At 36.1% G+C, this 18,899-nt stretch overlaps 2 protein-coding genes across 3 annotated transcripts in view; one reads left to right on the forward strand and one right to left on the reverse strand.

Moving 5' to 3' along the window:
• The window catches only part of LOC106083902 (syntaxin-binding protein 5), a 152,644-nt gene extending 139,745 nt beyond the window's left edge, over positions 1 to 12,899 (reverse strand). The window contains exons 1-2 of one of the 2 annotated variants that reach the window (XM_013247197.2): positions 12,836 to 12,899; positions 12,634 to 12,701 (exon numbers count right to left, since the gene is read on the reverse strand). The gene's annotated coding sequence lies outside the window, so the exon portion shown is untranslated. Of the gene's footprint in view, positions 1 to 12,633; positions 12,815 to 12,835 lie in introns of those variants that run through there. The other variant, XM_013247196.2, reaches the window with a different exon arrangement.
• Positions 12,900 to 14,466: 1,567 nt separating this feature from the next.
• On the forward strand, positions 14,467 to 17,219 carry LOC106083933 (probable ATP-dependent RNA helicase DDX10). Its single transcript, XM_013247255.2, has 2 exons — positions 14,467 to 14,981; positions 15,050 to 17,219. Exons 1-2 carry the CDS (start codon positions 14,679 to 14,681, stop codon positions 17,141 to 17,143), a joined length of 2,397 nt encoding a protein of 798 aa, XP_013102709.2. The 5' UTR covers positions 14,467 to 14,678; the 3' UTR covers positions 17,144 to 17,219.
• Positions 17,220 to 18,899: the final 1,680 nt, after the last annotated feature.

Below are 18,899 nucleotides of genomic sequence, written 5' to 3' on the forward strand. Positions count from 1 at the left end.
TGTATAGAGTAGTACACAGAAACAAGTTTATATATTCCAATCTATACAAGGATATTAACATTAAGGTGGATCAATTTATAAAATGTTTACCTTAATAAAGGCAGGATTTCTAGAAGTTGTGAACTGTGGCCGCCCACAACCCCTAAACATCCACTAAACCGGACATATTTACCGTCCATGGCAATATAGGACTCAAATGTAAGGTATTTGGGAGTTAAACACGACAATGTTGGACAGCAAGCGCAAGGTAAGGTAAGTAGAACGAAAGAAAAACAAGTAAAAGCGTGCTAAGTTCGGCCAGGCCGAATCTTGGGAACCCACCACCATTAATTTTACTAAAATAAGGAATTTATATCAGGTTCTTGACTGATTTGGACGTATCTTGGCATAGTTGTTAGAAACCATAACAGAACACATGCCAAATTTCAACCAAATCGGACACAAATTGCTGATTCCAGGGGCTCAAGAAGTCAATTCGGGAGATCGATTTTGACCGTACTTGTCACAGTTCTTGGAAGTCATAACATAACACTATGTGCAAAATGTCAGCCAAATCGGGTGAAAATTGTGGCTTCCAGGGGCTTAAGAAGTCAAATCTAGAGATCGATTTATATGGGAGCTATATCAACTTCTTGACTGATTTGAACCAAACTTGGCACAGTTGTTGGAAGTCATAACAGAACACTATGTGCAAAATTTCAGCTACATCGCACTTGGCAAAGTTGGTGCAAGCCATAACAGAACAATGTGTGCATTGGATGGGGTATACTAACCAATATTTTCTTGATCGTCTAGAAGTTCTGAGTCGATCTAGCCATGGCAGCCCGTCTGTCGCTATCACGAAAGCGGTTGAACGCGTAAAGCTAGCCGCTTTTGCACAGATACTTAATATTGATGTAGATCGTTGAGGATTGCAAATGGGCTATATCGATTCAGATTTGGATATAACTCCCATATAAACCGGTCTCCCGATTTGAATTCTTGAGCCCCTGGTAGCTTCAATTTTCGCCCGATTTGGCTAAAATTTGACAGATAGTGTTCCGCTACGACTTCCAACAACTGTGCCAAGTACGGTCTAAATCGGTCTATAACCTGGTTAAACTCCCATAGAAACCGATCTCCCGATATGACTTCTTAAGCCCCTGAAAGCCTCAATTTTTATTCGATTAAGCTGAAATTTTGCACAAAGTGTTTTGTTATGACTTCCAACGTCTGTGCCAAGTACGATCCAAATCGGTATATAACCTGGTATAGCTCCCATACAAACCACGTTGACATATTTAGCCCAATGGCCACCGTAGCACATAGGTTAGCATGTCCGCCTATGACGCTGAATGCCTGGGTTCGAATCCTGGCGAGACCATCAGAAAAAAAATTTCAGCAGTGGTTTTCCCCTCCTAATGCTGGCAACACTTGTGAGGTACTATGCCATATTAAACTTCTCTCCAAAGAGGAGTCACATTGCGGCACGCTGTTTGGACTCGGCTATAAAAAGGAGGCCCCTTATTGTGCTTAAACTTTAGTCGGACTGCACTCATTGATATGTGAGAAGTTTGCCTCTGTTCCTTAGTGGAATGTTCATGGGCAAAATTTGCAATTAGCCCCTGGAAGCCGCAATTTTTATTCGATTTGGCTGAAATATAGCCTGTATAGCTCCCTTATAAACCGGTCTCTTGATTATCCTTGTTCTGTTCCTAGAAGCTTTAATTTTTGCTGGCTTGACAGAAGTTTGAGATGTAGAATAAAATTATGTCCTTCAACTAAATTTATTTTGTATAAATTTTTAGCAGAATCCATGGAGGTGGGTTCCCAATATTCGGCCCGGCCGAACTTAGCACACTTTTACTTATTTAAGTTTTGGGTGGAGGGTATTTAAGAGTCGACTCGGCCGAGTTTAGCACATTTTTGCCTGTTTAGAAGGAAGTTCACTTCGCCATTTTGTTTATAATACCATGGAACATTCGTCTCAGCCCTATTAAGAATAAATTTTTGATCATCATTACATATAACTTGACCTAGCCAAGTCCATCCGTCCGTCCGTCTGTCAAAAGCACGCTAACTTTCAAAGGAGAAAAGCTTGCCGCACAAATATTTGTAATTCATGTAAATCGGATAGGATTGTATAAAGCCCAATCGCTACGTATTTAGATATGACGATAACTTCTATAACGACCTCCAACATCCTTAGCAAGAATGGTCCAAATGGGACCGTAACTGGAGATGGGCCATGGGGAAATGCCCAAAAGATATTTACCTGGTAAAAACTAAACCATTTGTTTCAAATTTCATCAAATCGGATAAAAATGCTCCTTTTGTGGGCTCAATACTCTATTTTGGGAGAGGTCTATATGGCAGCTATATCCAAATATGGTCCGATCGTGACGATATCCAACAAAAAGGTTAAATCGAAATATAGGTTAAACCAAATTTCATCGAAATAGGATGAAAAATCCTTCTTTTATAGGCTCGTTACACAGTATCGGGAGATCGGTGTATATGGCAGCTATATCCAAATATTGCCCGTTTTGTACCACATTTGACAGGAATGCGTTTGGGTCTTCCAGAACACACTGTGCCAAATTTCATCGAAATGGAATGAAAAATGACTTATTTATTGCCTCAAGACTTTAAGTCTGGATAAAGTATATATATTCCTGATCATCTGGACGTTCTGAGTCGATCTGGCAATGTTCGTCCGTCCGTACGTCTGTCGAAATCACTATAGCGGTCGAACGGGTAAATCTAGATTTTCCGATTTTACTTCTATTGCAATCTATAGAGGGCGCCTGAGGTGTTTTGTTATGACTTCTAACAACTGTATCGAATATGATTCAAATCGATCCATAACCTGATATAGCTGCCATATAAACCGATCTGGTATCTTGACATCTTGAGCCTCCAGAGGGCGTAATTATTATACAATTTAGCTGAAATTTTATATAACGACTTCTATTGGGTTGCCCAAAAAGTAATTGCGGATTTTTCATATAGTCGGCGTTGACAAATTTTTTCCCAGCTTGTGACTCTGTAATTGCATTCTTTCTTTTGTCAATTATCAGCTGTTACTTTTAGCTTGCTTTAGAAAAAAAGTGTAAAAAAAGTATATTTGATTAAAGTTCATTCTAAGTTTTATTAAAAATGCATTTACTTTCTTTTAAAAAATCCGCAATTACTTTTTGGGCAACCCAATATAATGATCTTCAACGTTCATACTAAGAATAGTCAGTCCAAAATAGCCTATAACGTGATTATATACCATAAAAACTGATCTTAGGACTGACTTCTTGAGCACTTATAGGGTGCTTTCGTTAATCCCTGACAATTTTCAAACTTTGCTATATTAACTACTTTACAATGTTTGCTTATTGATTAACGCATGAAATATCCTATCTCAAACAAACGCTTTCGTGCGTTTTATGGAAATTTGATTTAAGATATAGGAAGACACGCAAGTTTTCAATTTCTCAAGTAATGGTAATAAATTCACAGGCTAAACTATTTGTGTACACTGGTAAATTCACAAGCATGCCAAATAAAACGCGGCTGTTAATAGCATATTTTTCCAAAAAACAAAAAATACATGGTCATTAAATGTCATAACATTTGGAAAACGGGTAAACCTATTTAGCAATAATATATTAATATAACAAGCTAAAAAGGAAACCCATCACAAGTTATTTATTACATTTGACTTTTTCAATTTGCTACTTTTTTCACCCCAAAATTTTCGCTATGACAGTTGATGTTTTCTTTTTTCACGTGGACTTGAACACATAAAACAAGTTAAAACAAACAAACAAACAAACAACTTTTCTCCGTCAACCCTTCCATATTTGATCACACATAAATTGATGTAAATGATTTGAATTCTTGGTATTAGGGTTTGCAATAAAGTTCAACTGTCTCCCCCCCCCCATTACTACATGACTTTTTGACACAACAATGACTTCATCACTTAAACATTCATAAGATGTTCCAACAGTCACACAATGAAATGCCACACGCTCGCTCAGTAAGATGAAAAGTTTTCATTTTTTATTCAGCCTTTACAACAAAGTAATGGCAAATTTCTTAAGTGACCTATTGATGTCATTGATTAGGCATGAATAAATTTAATTTAAATCTAATATCATCGAAATAAAAGGCAATAAAAATAAAAGTATTTTATTTAAGTTTTGCTACCAAATGACATATAAACAAGTAAAAGCGTGTTAAGTTGGGCCGGGCCGAATCTTATATACCCTCCACCATAGATCGCATTAGTCGAGTTCTTTTCCCGACATCCCCTTTAAGGCAAACAAAGGATTACAGAAATTAATTGATTTAATATTGGAGCTATATCAAGTTATAGTTCGATTCGGACCATAATTGAATTGAATGTTGGAGATCATAGTAGAAGTCATAGTGTAAAATTTCAGCCAATTCGAGTAAGAATTGCGCTCTTTAGGGGCTCAAGAAGTAAAATAGATAGATCGGTTTATATGGGAGCTATATCAAGCTATAGGCCAATTCGGACAATATTTGACAAGTATGTTGAAGGTCATGGGAAAAGCAGTTGCACAACATTTCAGCCAAATCGGATAATAATTACGCCCTCTGGAGGCTCAAGAATTCAAGATCCCAGATCGGTTTATATGGCAGCTATATCAGGTTATATAACGATTTGAACCATTTTTGACACAGACGTTAGAAGTCATAAAAAACTCCTCCTGCAAAATTTCAGCCAAATCGGATAAGAATTGCGCCCTCTAGTGCCTCAAGAAGTCAAGATTCCAGATCGTTTTATATAACAGATATATCAAGTTATGTAACGATTTGAACCATATTCGACACAGACGTTAGAAGTCATAAGAAAACACCTCCTGCAAAATTTCAGCCAAATCGGATAAGAATTGCGCCCTCTAGTGCCTCAAGAAGTCAAGATTCAAGATCGTTTTATATGGCAGCAATACCAGGTTATGTAACGATTTGAACCATATTCGACACAGACGTTAGAAGTCATAAAAAAACACCTCCTGCAAAATTTCAGCCAAATCGGATAAAAATTGCGCCCTCTAGTGCCTCAAGAAGTCAAGATTCAAGATCGGTTTATATGACAGCTGTATCAGGTTATAGACCGATTTCAACCATACTCTGCACTGTTGTCGGAAGTCATATCGAAACACGTTGTGCAAAATTTCAGCCAAATCGAATAGGAATTGCACCCTCTAGACGCTCAAGAAGTCAAGACCCCCCATAGGTTTTTATGACAGCTATATAAGGTTATAGACCGATTTCAACCATACTCAGCACAGTTGTTTTAAGTCATAATAAAACAATTCATGCAAATTTCAGCCGAATCGGATAAGAATTGTGCCCTCCACTGGCTCCAGAAGTCAAGATTCAAGATCGGTTTATATGGCAGCTGTATTAAAACATGGACCGATATATCCCATTTACAATTCCAAACGACCTACACTAATAAGAAGTATTTGTGCAAAATTTCAAGAGGCTAGCTTTACTCCTTCGAAGGTTAGCGTGCTTTCGACAGACAGACGGACGGACGAACAGACGCACTATGAGACAGACAGACGGACGGACGAACAGACGCACTATGAGACGGACGGACAGACGGACGGACAGACGGACGGACAGACGGACAGACGGACGGACAGACGGACGGACGGACGGACGGACAGACGGACGGACAGACGGACGGACAGACGGACGGACAGACGGACGGACAGACGGACGGACAGACGGACAGACGGACGGACAGACGGACGGACATACGGACGGACAGACGGACGGACGGACAGACGGACGGACAGACGGACGGACAGACGGACGGACAGACGGACGGACAGACGGACGGACAGACGAACCGACGGACGGACAGACAGACGGACGAACAGACGGACAGACAGACGAACGGACAGACGGACGGGCGGACAGACGGACGAGAAGACGGACAGACGGATGAACAGACGGACAGACGGACGAACAGACGGACAGACGGACGAACAGACGGACAGACGGACGGACAGACGAACGAACAGACGGACGGACAGATGGACGGACGGACGGACAGACGGACGAACAAACGGACGGACAGACGAACGGACAGACGGACGGGCGGACAGACGGACGAGAAGACGGACAGACGGATGAACAGACGGACGGACAGACGGACGGACAGACGGACGGACAGACGGACGGACAGACGGACGAACAAACGGACGGACAGACGAACGGACAGACAGACAGACGGACATGGCTAGATCGACTTTTTGGGGTCTTAGACGAATATTTCGAGGAGTTACAAACAGAATGACGAATTTATACCCTCCCCTATGGTGGAGGGTATAAAAAGAACAGTCATATAAATAATACAAAAAGAAAACACTCGACAGACGAAGATAGCGAAGGAACTTTCAACAATTTCGTCTAGGCGTAGAAGTTAAGTTACTTAAGGAAGGAGTGCAAATTGCAAATTTTGCTCATCAACATTCCACTAAGGAACAGGGGCAAACTTCTCATATATCAATGAGTGCAGTCCGATTCAAGTTTAAGCTCAATGACAAGGGGCCTCCTTTTTATAGCCGAGTCCGAACGGCGAGCCGCAGTGCGAAACAGAATGACGAAATTAGTATACCCCCATCCTATGGCGGAGAGTATAAATACATTAACTAGGAGTAAATACCTTGAAGCATACAAGGCTTGCTCTTAACAATTTTTTAAATTCATTTCGTTCCATAATTTCTTTATACAAAACTCTTCAAAATGGTTATTTTTATGCTTAAACGTGTCTAGTTTACATTTTCTAAAATAAAGTGTTTCAATGCATAATACCTAGTACACGTATGTAGTTATCTTGAATAATTAGCACGTGGCAAATATGACATTTGATCTTTGTATTACCGCGTAATTCAAGAGTTTGCTTACACGGCAATTACTGCAAAAAAGGAAGTATTTCGATGTAACTCTTCGAAAGTAATTACCAAAAGATGTCTACATAGACGAATCTAGATCAAAAAGGTTGCCAGCCGTTCATCTAGCCTTCGATATCGACAAACAGGCCATAAATCTATTTTTTGATCTACAAGGTTTGCGTAACAACTATCATGCGTTTTAGGTTGAAACTTAATTAACGGGTTGGGGAGAACACCCCTGAGAAATCCCTGTTTAACTACACGGGCCTTCCACTTCGCTTTCTGAACTCTACGTATGACTGTTCGATCCCACTGATAGTTCACAATCCAATCTTCTTTCCCTAAACGATCGTTTCTATATACAGAGATCGCAAACCTCATACGCAATTATTTTTATACCCATTACCATAGGATGGGGGTATACTAATCTAGTCAGTCTGTTTGTAACACCTCGAAACATATAAATCGCCGAGCCCATAAAAGATATAATATTAATATGAGGTCTTCTATGGGAAAAAAAGGACGTAAAGAGAAAGGTGGGAGCTATGTATATCCAGATCTGAACCGATTGCTATAAAATTGACCTGTAGTGTTGTAAAATTGAACAGTAGTGCTATAAAACTGACCATTGGTAGTGTCGGAAGTCATGCGAGAATCCCTCGCGGAAAATTTCGGCAGACAAATGACAAAGTTATTACAATCAGACGCACATTGAGAAAGTTAGGCTGAGCTCATTAATTAATTTGTATGTCTTACGAATAAGCAACATTTGGAGGTAAGTTTGAAAAAAATCAAAAGGGGCAAAATTTGAAAAAATATATTTTTTTTAGCACTTGTTTGTGTTTTTTTCTATACAATGCCTCAAAAATTTGAACGGCTTCGCGAAACTTTGGAGATTGCATAATTTTTCTAAGAAAAACCTAAACAACATACATTAAAAGTTGTTTAAAAAAAATTACAACTCAAAAAAACAAACAGGATGATAGACACTGTACTTGTAAGTACAAGGTTCAATTGTATTAGTGAACAAATCAATGTGGCCGTTTTATGTGGGTATATTGCTGAGAGAGGAATCCGTTATTCCACCAAGCGACAAAAACACTGAGTTAAAGCCAGGGAAAAAGGCAGAGAGCGTGAATGAGAGTGAGAGAGTAGAGTAAAAACTACACTGAACGGCTAAACTGCAACGGCAGTTGCGGTCAATCAACGGTATCGAGCGGAGAGTCTCAGTGAGAGGCCGGGCGGCACCGGCACTTTAATAAATACTGAGTGCCTATGATGCTCGACATGACAAGGCGAGTTATTGGCGCCTTTGAATAACCAATGGCCACCTTGTTCTCGCGGCGATCGGTCTTTTGGACCGGAACGAGCTTGCACACCTACAGTTGCTTGACGTGGATCGCCACCTCCACATGAAAATGTGGCTACGACAACAACAACAACAACAACAACTACACATAACCATTTGTGTATGATGCTCGACATGATAAGGCGAGTTATTGGCATCTTTAAATAACCAATGGCCACCTTGTTCTCGCGGCGTCGGTCTTTTGGACCGGAACGAGCTTTCTCACCTACAGTTGCTTGACGAGGATCGCCACCTCCACATGAAAATATGGGTACGAAAACAACAACACATAACCATTTGTGTATGTGTGTACATTAGGCCGGGTTGATTTGTATGGTTGGAAAAAAGTGAAAAATCGTATAGCAAAAACGTTAACTACGTACAATTTTAAGAAGGTTCTTCGAAGAAACCATGATCGTCTCGACATTCTAAGTCGATCTAGCCATGTCCGTCCGTCCGTCCGTCTGACGAAATCACCATAGCGGTCAAACGCGTAAAGCTAGCCACTTGAAATTTTGCACAGATACTTAATATTGATGTAGGTCGTTGGCGATTGCAAATGGATCATATCGGTTCCGATTTGGATATAGCTTCCATATAAACCGATCTCCCGATTTGACTTCTTGAGCCCCTGGAAGTCGCAATTTTTGTCCGATTTGGCTGAAATTTTCCACATAGTGCTCTGTTATGACTGCCAACCACTGTGCTAAATATCGTCCAAATCGATTATTACCTGATATAGCTCCCATCTAAACCGATCTCCCGATTTGACTTCTTGAGCACCTGGAAGCCGCAATTTTTGTCCGGTTTGGCTGAAATTTTGCACAAAGTGCTCTGTTATGACTTACAGCAAGTATGCAAAGTACGGACTAAGTCGGTCAAAAATCTGATATAGCTCCCATATAAACCGATCTCCCGATTTGACTTCTTGAGCCCCTAGAAGCCTCAATTTTCATCAGAATTGACTGAAATTCTGCATGCGGTTTTCTGTTATGATTTCAACAACTGTGTCAAGTACGGCCCAAATCAGTTTATAACCTGATATACCTCTTATATAAGCCGATCTTCTGATTTGACTTCTTGAGCCACTGGAAATCGCAATTTTTTGTCCGATTTGGCTGAAATTTTGCACATAGTGTTCTGTTATGACTTTCAACAACAGTGTCAAGTACGATCCAAATCGGTCAAGAACCTGATGTAGCTCTCATGTAAACCGGTCTCTCGACTATACTTGTTCGGTTCCTAGAGCTGCTGGTTTGACAGAAGTTTGGCATGTAGAATAAGATGATTTTCTTCAACTCAATTTATTTTGTATGAATTTTAGCAGAATCCATGGTGGTGGGTTCCTTAGATTCAGCCCTGCCGTATTTAGCATGCTTCTTTCGATATTCGATATTTTTGTAATCAAGGTACAGGACACATTTGTTGTCCGATTATCGTAAAATTTTGCATAAGTCACTTTTTTGGTCCAAGGACAAACGCTATTGATTTTGAACAAAATCGGTTCAGATTTAGATATAGCTCCCGTATATATATTTCATGCGATACGGCCTTTTAAGGCTCTAGTAGCCATAATTTTGGTCCGATCTTTACAAAATTTTGCACAAGACGTTCTTTCTAATGTTCCAACATATGTGCATAATTTTATCAAAATCAGTTCAGTTTGCCGATATGGCATTTTTGGCTCAGATTTTCAGATTCAGATATTATTTTCTATTTTAAGAGAGAATAATGTCATTTAGCCAATGTACAACCAGAAAAGACCATCGACCGATTTTTGCTTTGAAAATTCTTAGACGACGTAAATCGAAGTTACTGGGAACACTTTTTTTTGACGACGTAAATCGAGGTATTACTGTATATCTAGGTATGAAGAGATTTTGTTTTCGTATAATGCATATTATGCAGTTGGAGCAATGCGTGGAATCAAAAGTATAAATTGTTGTAGCAAAAAAAAGAGTAACATCAACCGTAGAAAGTAATTTTGAGTGTTATGCTTTTTCAGTGAGTAGAGATGCGAAGCCATAGGCAAGACGCAAGATACCTGTTTACATTTTGTGGATTGTAAGAGCCACTCGAATTTCGAGTGTCATTCAAAGTCGATCTAGCCACGTCCATACGTTTGTGGAAATTACGATAGCGATCGAACGAATATAGACATCTGCTTGACAATTTGCACAGATATTTCCTATTGATGTACTATGAACATCAAAAGAGAGTCAATACCCATTGAAATTTAGTTTATTGTAAGATTGCGGTAAGAAGAAATCTTCTACGGCCCAAAAAGCTTCAATTTTTGGCTGATTTGGTGGAATGATGTTTTCACAATACGAATTTTGCTTAGCTTATTTGTGTAAATTTTTAGCAGAATTGATTGGGGTCGGTTCCCAAGTTTTGGAATGGCTTAAGCTAGCTAGTTTTTACATGAAGGGTGAGTCAGACAGATGGACAGAGAGCCAAACAGTAGGCAATACCATGGCAGCTCATACTATGCACCGAATTGATCCCATCAAGTCCTTCAGCGGACAAGACGGTGGTTATTTCCTCCTTATGTTGGCAATTATTGCGAGGATTTAAACCATACAGAATCTTCTTCTCAAAAAGTTAACGCCCTGCACAAAGTCTTTTGGGCTCAGCACACTTGAAATTGAGGTTCAATCTTGAATCGAAATGTTCATGACTTTTTCCGATCAAGCGGTCCTAGTGGGATGGCTACCAATCGACCACGGTAAGCTATATCTACCTCCAGGATTGAAATCGCAAATCATTTTGTCGTCCGCAGTTCTATGTGGTATTTAGTCACATTCTAGGGTAACTGGAATCTGTGGGTATGGCCCTAGCGACATGTAAGCTAAGGGGTCGATTATGGAAGGCAACTCAACTATAGTTGCATTGCCAGAAGAAATAAAAATTAGTATAGAGTTTAAATTTTTTTTTAATTTCAGTCGATATCAGTATTTTGAATATTCGGCTACTAAGTAAATTGTAAAAAAGTTTAGAATTCAATGCAGAAATGACATTTCTATAACAAATTTGCCAGTTGGCAACTCACTTGAAGTTGGGTTGCAATCCATAATCGACCAATAAGTATTCAGGATTAGGCCCGAATGGCAACGAATGACAGATGGGGCGTCTCAGTGATTGTCTCCATCATGACAGTTCACTGTCTGATCGGCAAACATGCTGAAGGTTAAAAGTAACGACTTTTGCAGAAGCTGTGATGACATCAAGGGAGACTATGGAAAATCTCCTGTGTGCGTGTACCGCAATGGCAGTCAGAAGGAGGTCCACTTAAGGTTTAATTTCTTCGAGTACTTGATGTGAACATTCGCAATTTGGTGGACTTTTTAAAGCGATTTGGATGGTTTAAAGTTAGGAACTAGAAGGTATCTTCCTTCTCCTGTTTCTGTGGTACCACAATGGACGAAAACGTCTCTTTGAGTCTGATGGTAGACTGCCCCTTTAACCTTACCTAACCTAACGTATACATAAGAAGTTAAATACCCGTAGAGTACAACAACAACCAATCCCATGGTATCCTGTAGTACGTAACGGATTAACCCGACAGAGCCCGTCATCAGCAAGGGCTGCCATCTCAGTGTAAACTGAAGAAACTGGGCGAATATCTCCACCATTATTTAACCCTTACTTATCCTCTACTCAACATTCATTTTGCCACTCACCGAGATGCTGGGTTTATGTATAGGGATCGATCTGCGCCAACAAAAACGAATTTAGTATACCCAACCTATTGAAATTTTTATAATTAAACAAATTGTTAGCACTTGCTTGTAATAATTACACTTTATCAATTAGCTAATTTTTCCACAAATAGTTAAGTATTAAAAAATTACTACTAATAATAGGAAAAACATTCCATAAAATCACATATAAATTGTTAATTAAAGTGAATCTAAAGTTTATTTTATAGCTTTGTTGGCAAACCCATAACGTGTACAAATGACACATTCCTCTATATTCATTTCATATTTGCTCTGGTACTCACACTGAAACAAAATTATTTGTTTTTATTACTAAATAATAATAATGATTCAATGCACAATAATGTAAACAAACAAAAAGACAAGACATACCGCAATATGCTACACCCCACAACCCACACCCACCCCCTTATGCATGCAATGTGAAAACTCCCTCTCGCATTACAATACACAACGCCAACAGCTGATTGTTTTTTCTTCTCTATTGAAGACGATGAGAGATTTAATAATAGCTTTGAAGATGAAAAAAAATCAAATTGATGAGACATCACCTCAATTGCTTAGTGGCCAAGTCAATAGGCATACTTTATCTTGATTCTGAGTAGAGTTTACAAACGCTTTTATCTTAGCAATGAAAAAAGAAAGCACCCACCTGTTTCGATACAAGTTTTTTTTTTGTCAAGTGTGTGTGCAAAAACGACCGTTCAACGATTTCTCCACCTACAAATTCACATAAAAAAACACACTTCCACTTTAAACTTCAATTAGTTTAATACTATAGTTTATAAATGTATCCAACACCAATGTTATTATTAAGGAGATTTGTTTAAAAACATATTTTGTTATTTTGTTACTTTTCTTCAAACGTTTTATTGATATATAAAACAACGGGATGATATCACGAACAAAAAAAAAACAAAAATTATTTCGATAATATAAAATAAAACCAAATCGATATAGGTATAAATCGATGATTGAATATGAAAATCGATAAATAAAGCCCCAGACAATAAATTATTTTAAAAATGAACTTTCCCTCTCTGAGAAAAATGGCAGCTACGAACAACGATTAGAAATCTGACATTTCTTTGGGTAACATAAATAGTACAGCAAAAAAACAAAGTAAATTAGCAAAAAGAAGCTAAAAAGTCTTGGGTAAAAATATTTCAAAGTTTAATGGGGAGTTTACATGACACAACTGATGCATGTTCATTGTAATAGTTGCTGTGTTTTATATACTATATAGGCCAATCGCCATTAATCGTTTATTATGTGTTATTGCATGCTATTGATAACTTATCAGCACAATATTGCATTGATATTTTATCCAGAAGATATGACTTGCACTGGATAGGAATAAAATAAAAACAACAAGTATTGGTGAAACCTAAGGTATATACGTCATATGTGCACATAACCATCATTTGATTTTTTTTTGATAAATGTTTACAAAGAAATGTGTATTCGTTAATTGACAGATATTAAAAAACATGTTTTGTACCAAAATCGCTTGGCACATCTATTATTCATTTAGATGTTACGATTAATCTTTTATAATAAACCATTATTTCATGTTATCGATAACTTACCAGTTGTAGCTTTGCACTGATATTCAGAATATCAGATTTGCACTAGATAGGACTAAAAACAGCAAATATTGTCTTAAATAATAATAATATTGAATACCACGCATTTAGTAGTAGTAGTAGTTGTAGTCACATTTTCCTGTGGAAGTGGCGATCCTCGTCTAGCTCCACGCATTTAGTTTTACCAATGTTAATCGTGAATTATTGGACCGTGCCCATTTACAAATTCGTCCAATATCAAGATTTCAGATGCAATTTTTCAAAGTACCAGAATCTGTTGTACTTAGCAACTGAAAATCATCGGTATATATTGTTAGGTGTATATGTCGTACACAAAGACAAACGTCATTAACATATAGCATAGATATTCGTTCGAATATTCGATCATGACATACTACATACTGTTAGCGGTTTGATGACATAAGTCTACAAGATGGATGTAGACTCCCCTCCTAATGGTGGCGTGATTTCAGAGGTACTATGCTGTGTAAAAACTTATCTTCAAAGATGTGTCTCACTGCAGCAAGCCGTTCGGACTCGGCTATAAGAAGGAGACCCTTATCATTGAACCTAAACTTGAATCGGATAGTACTCTTTGATATGTGAGAATTTTCTTAATGGAATGTTCAAAAGGAAAGAGGTATACGACAAATTGAAATTTTTATAGAGTTTCAAAAAAGAATGTCATGGTCAACAGAGTCAGTTTAGCTTTGATCTACTGATCAAGACTGGTACCAATTTGACCCCAAACACCGGTTTCTTAGATAAAGATAACAAACCGTTAGGTATAACAGAAAGAAAACTTTTATTTGAGTGTAAATCAATCTGTTTATTAATCGATAACTTTGAATATAAATTACGCACAGGCGACATCTAGATATAACGGTAACACGTGAGCTGCTTTCCATACAATGAAAATTCATTTTTCTTTTGTGAAAGCAACAAATAAATTTTTATAGTCAACAAACCTGTTTGTAGAGTGTACGCCAACTTGTTATCAAAAACTGAGTATCAATTCCAGTGAATATCATCCACAACTTTCCCCTCGCATTCACAAACTGGAACAAGAAGAAGAAAAACCAAAACACCAACCTACTTCAACAACAACAACATGAAGGAAAAACAACGTGCCTTTCCCAAAAAATCAAAACCCATTTCCCAAAGAATATCATTGGATAATGAAATCCAACAATTGCAATCCCAATACGAGTCGCTGTCAACCAAGGATCTAGCTACAATAAAACGTTTTCATGATTTCCCATTATCACAGAAGACTATAAAGGGTTTGGTCGATGCAAAATTTTCTCAGCCCACTGACATCCAACGTGAGAGCATAGGTCCGGCACTTCAGGGCAAGGATGTTTTGGCGGCTGCTATTACAGGAAGCGGGAAGACTTTAGCCTTTCTCATACCAGTAAGTTTTTTAATTCATTTTAAGTTGAGTTTTTCGCGGAATCTAATTTAAACTCTATTCCTGTACAGGTTTTGGAACATTTGTTCATTTCCAAATGGACACGCACCGATGGCGTGGCTGCAGTTATCATATCTCCCACCAGAGAGTTGGCTTACCAAATATTTGAAACATTAAAAAAAGTGGGAAAATATCATGATTTTTCTGCCGGCTTAATTATTGGAGGAAAAAATTTAAAATTCGAACGCACCCGCATGGATCAGTGTAATATACTGATATGTACTCCAGGCCGCTTGCTACAACATATGGATGAAAATCCCATTTTCAATGCATCTACAATGGAGGTTTTGGTTTTGGACGAAGCTGATAGATGTCTGGATATGGGATTCGAACAAACCTTAAATGCAATCATAGAAAATTTTCCACCTCAAAGGCAAACTTTACTATTTTCGGCCACACAAACAAATTCAGTGAAGGACTTGGCACGTCTGAATCTAAATAACCCGGTTTTAATAGGTCATCCTGATACCAAGGTGGAAGCTGGCAAAACCCAGCTCTCAAGTGTTAAAGTAGTGCCAGATTTATTGCAACAAAACTATGTGGTAATAGAGCTGGAGGACAAAATCACAATGCTATGGTCGTTTATTAAGAATCACTTGAAACAGAAAATCATCGTATTTCTCTCGAGTTGCAAACAAGTCAAGTATATCTTTGAAATATTTTGCAAGCTAAGACCGGGCACAAGCCTACTGGCTTTATATGGTACACTACACCAAGACCGCAGAATAGCCATCTACAATGATTTTGTAAAGAAAAGCAATGTGGTGCTGTTTGCCACTGATATAGCATCTCGGGGCTTGGATTTTCCTTCTGTTAATTGGGTAGTTCAGCTGGATTGTCCTGAGGATGTTACACAGTATATACATCGTGCTGGTCGCTCAGCGCGCAATAAGGCCAGAGGTGAGTCTCTGTTAGTTTTACTGGCTTCCGAAGAGGAAGGCATGGTAGAGGAGCTCGGCCATAAATCAATTACCATACGGAAAATACTCATAGATCCCAAAAAGTTATTTTCACCTCGAGCTAAAATTGAAGCCTATTTGGCACAAAATCCTGAGCTTAAGGCTTCAGCTCAGCGTGCATTTGTTGCTTACATTAAATCTGTATTTCTGATGAAAAACAAAAATATCTTCAAGGTAATGTCCATGAATTTTGATGCATATGCCAAATCGTTGGGCCTTGTGGTAACACCGCGTGTACGTTTCTTAGATCGCTTCTTGAAGAAACAAAATCAGCAAAACAAATCTGAGCCTCTAAGCGACTCCGAAAATGAAAGAGAAGTCAAAACAAAACCAAATGCGAGCATGTCTCTATTTGAGACTTCCAAAAGTGATTCTGAATCAGATGGCGAGGACTTTATCAAGATCAAAAGAGTTAATCATGATATAAAAGGAAACCAAAACTCAGATGGGGAGCAGGATGAACTTGGTGATCTGCCTCCACCTGTTTTAAGGAAAAAAGAAAAACTCATCACCAAAGCGGCCTTAGCCAAGAAGGCGCTAAAGAAAAATCTTACCATTAACGAAAAAGTTAAATTTGACGAAGAGGGCAGGGAAATAGCTGATTCTCGCAAACAGTTGCAATCGGAATTGGCCAAGGAGTATGAGAGCAAAGTTAACACAACTGGCGGTATAGACATAGAAATGGCCAAACAACTGTTGCAGGAAGAAGATAAATACGACAAACAACGTTTCCGTTCTTTGGTTAAACAAAAACATAAAAAACTAAAAGAAAAGCTTAAAAGGCAAGACGAAGAAGAAGCTGCTGTGGATGCGGAAGACAATGATGACGACGGTGGCGAGTATAGCGAAGGTGAAAGCGAAAATTCTGTTGATTTATCATGGCTTCCAGACCCGAATAAAATTTATAAAAATGAATCTAATTCTGAAGAGGAATCAGATGAGGAAACAAATTCGAGAAAAGGTAATAAATTTTCGAAAAAACTTCAAAGAAGGCGGCAAGACTCCAGTGAGGATGATCATGATGTTGTAAATGAAAGTGATGATGACTTTGCCGAACCTGTAAGAAAGAAGGCCAATGTTACATCAAAACTTACACTAGATGATGCAGAAATAATAGCGCAACAGTTATTGGGTAATGGCATGTGAGAACATTTCCAATTACTTCTAAAAACAAAAATAAACATAAAATAAAAACAAAAATTTCTCGTTAATTTTTATAAAATGTTTTTTTTTTTTGTTTTTTTTTTAATATTTTTGTTTTATTTTTTTTTCTATAAAGCATTTGTCAAAAAATGGAAAAGTTCATCAAAATTTAATTTCTATAGAAAATTTTTTTAAAAATTTTATTTTTATAGAATTGTTTGTCAAAACTAAATTTTTATAGAATATTTGGTCAAAGTTTTATTTCTATAGAAATTTTAATTCTATAGAAAATTTTGTCGAAATCTTTATTTCTATAGAAATTTTTGTCAAAATTTTATTTCTATAGAAAATTTTGTCAAAATTTTATTTCTATAGAAAATTTTGTCAAAATTTTATTTCTATAGAAAATTTTGTCAAAATTTTATTTCTAAAGAAAATTTTGTCAAAATTTTATTTTTATAGAAAATTTTGTCAAAATTGTATTTTTATAGAAAATTTTGTCAAAATTTTGTTTTTATAGAAAATTTTGTCAAGATATTATTTTTATGGAAAATTTTGTCAAAATTTTATTTTTATAGAAAATTGTGTCAAAATTTTATTTTTATAGAAAATTTTTTCAAAATTTTATTTCTATAGAAAATTTTGTCAAAATTTTATTTCTATAGAAAATTTTGTCAAAATTTTATTTCTATAGAAAATTTTGTCAAAATTTTATTTTCAAAGAAAATTTTGTCAAAATTTTATTTTTATAGAAAATGTCAAAATTTTATTTTTATAGAAAATTTTGTCAAAATTTTATTTCTATAGAAAATTTTGTCAAAATTTTATTTTTATAGAAAATTTTGTCAAAATTTTATTTTTATAGAAAATTTTGTCAAAATTTTATTTCTATAGAAAATTTTGTCAAAATTTTATTTCTATAGAAAATTTTGTCAAAATTTTATTTCTATAGAATATTTTGTCAAAATTTTATTTCTATAGAAAATTTTGTCAAAATTGTTTTTTTTTAAATTTTATTTTCAAAGAAAATTTTGTCAAAATTTTATTTTTATAGAAAATGTCAAAATTTTATTTCTATAGAAAATCTTGTCAAAATTTTATTTTTAAAGAAAATTTTGTCAAAATTTTATTTTCATAGAAAATTTTGTCAAAATTTTATTTTTATAGAAAATTTTGTCAAAATTTTATTTCTATAGAAAATTTTGTCAAAATTTTATTTCTATAGAAAATTTTGTCAAAATTTTATTTCTATAGAAAATTTTGTCAAAATTTTATTTCTATAGAAAATTTTGTCAAAATTTTATTTCTATAGAAAATTTTGTCAAAATTTTATTTCTATAGAAAATTTTGTCAAAATTTTATTTCTATAGAAAATTTTGTCAAAATTTTATTTCTATAGAAAATTTTGTCAAAATTTTATTTCTATAGAAAATTTTGTCAAAATTTTATTTCTATAGAAAATTTTGTCAAAATTTTATTTCTATAGAAAATTTTGTCAAAATTTTATTTCTATAGAAAATTTTGTCAAAATTTTATTTCTATAGAAAATTTTGTCAAAATTTTATTTCTATAGAAAATTTTGTCAAAATTTTATTTCTATAGAAAATTTTGTCAAAATTTTATTTCTATAGAAAATTTTGTCAAAATTTTATTTCTATAGAAAATTTTGTCAAAATTTTATTTCTATAGAAAATTTTGTCAAAATTGTATTTTTTTAAAATTTTATTTTCAAAGAAAATTTTGTCAAAATTTTATTTTT

This window comes from Stomoxys calcitrans, chromosome 4 (assembly GCF_963082655.1).
Source record: "Stomoxys calcitrans chromosome 4, idStoCalc2.1, whole genome shotgun sequence".
In the NCBI taxonomy this organism is placed as follows: Eukaryota; Metazoa; Arthropoda; class Insecta; order Diptera; family Muscidae; genus Stomoxys; species Stomoxys calcitrans.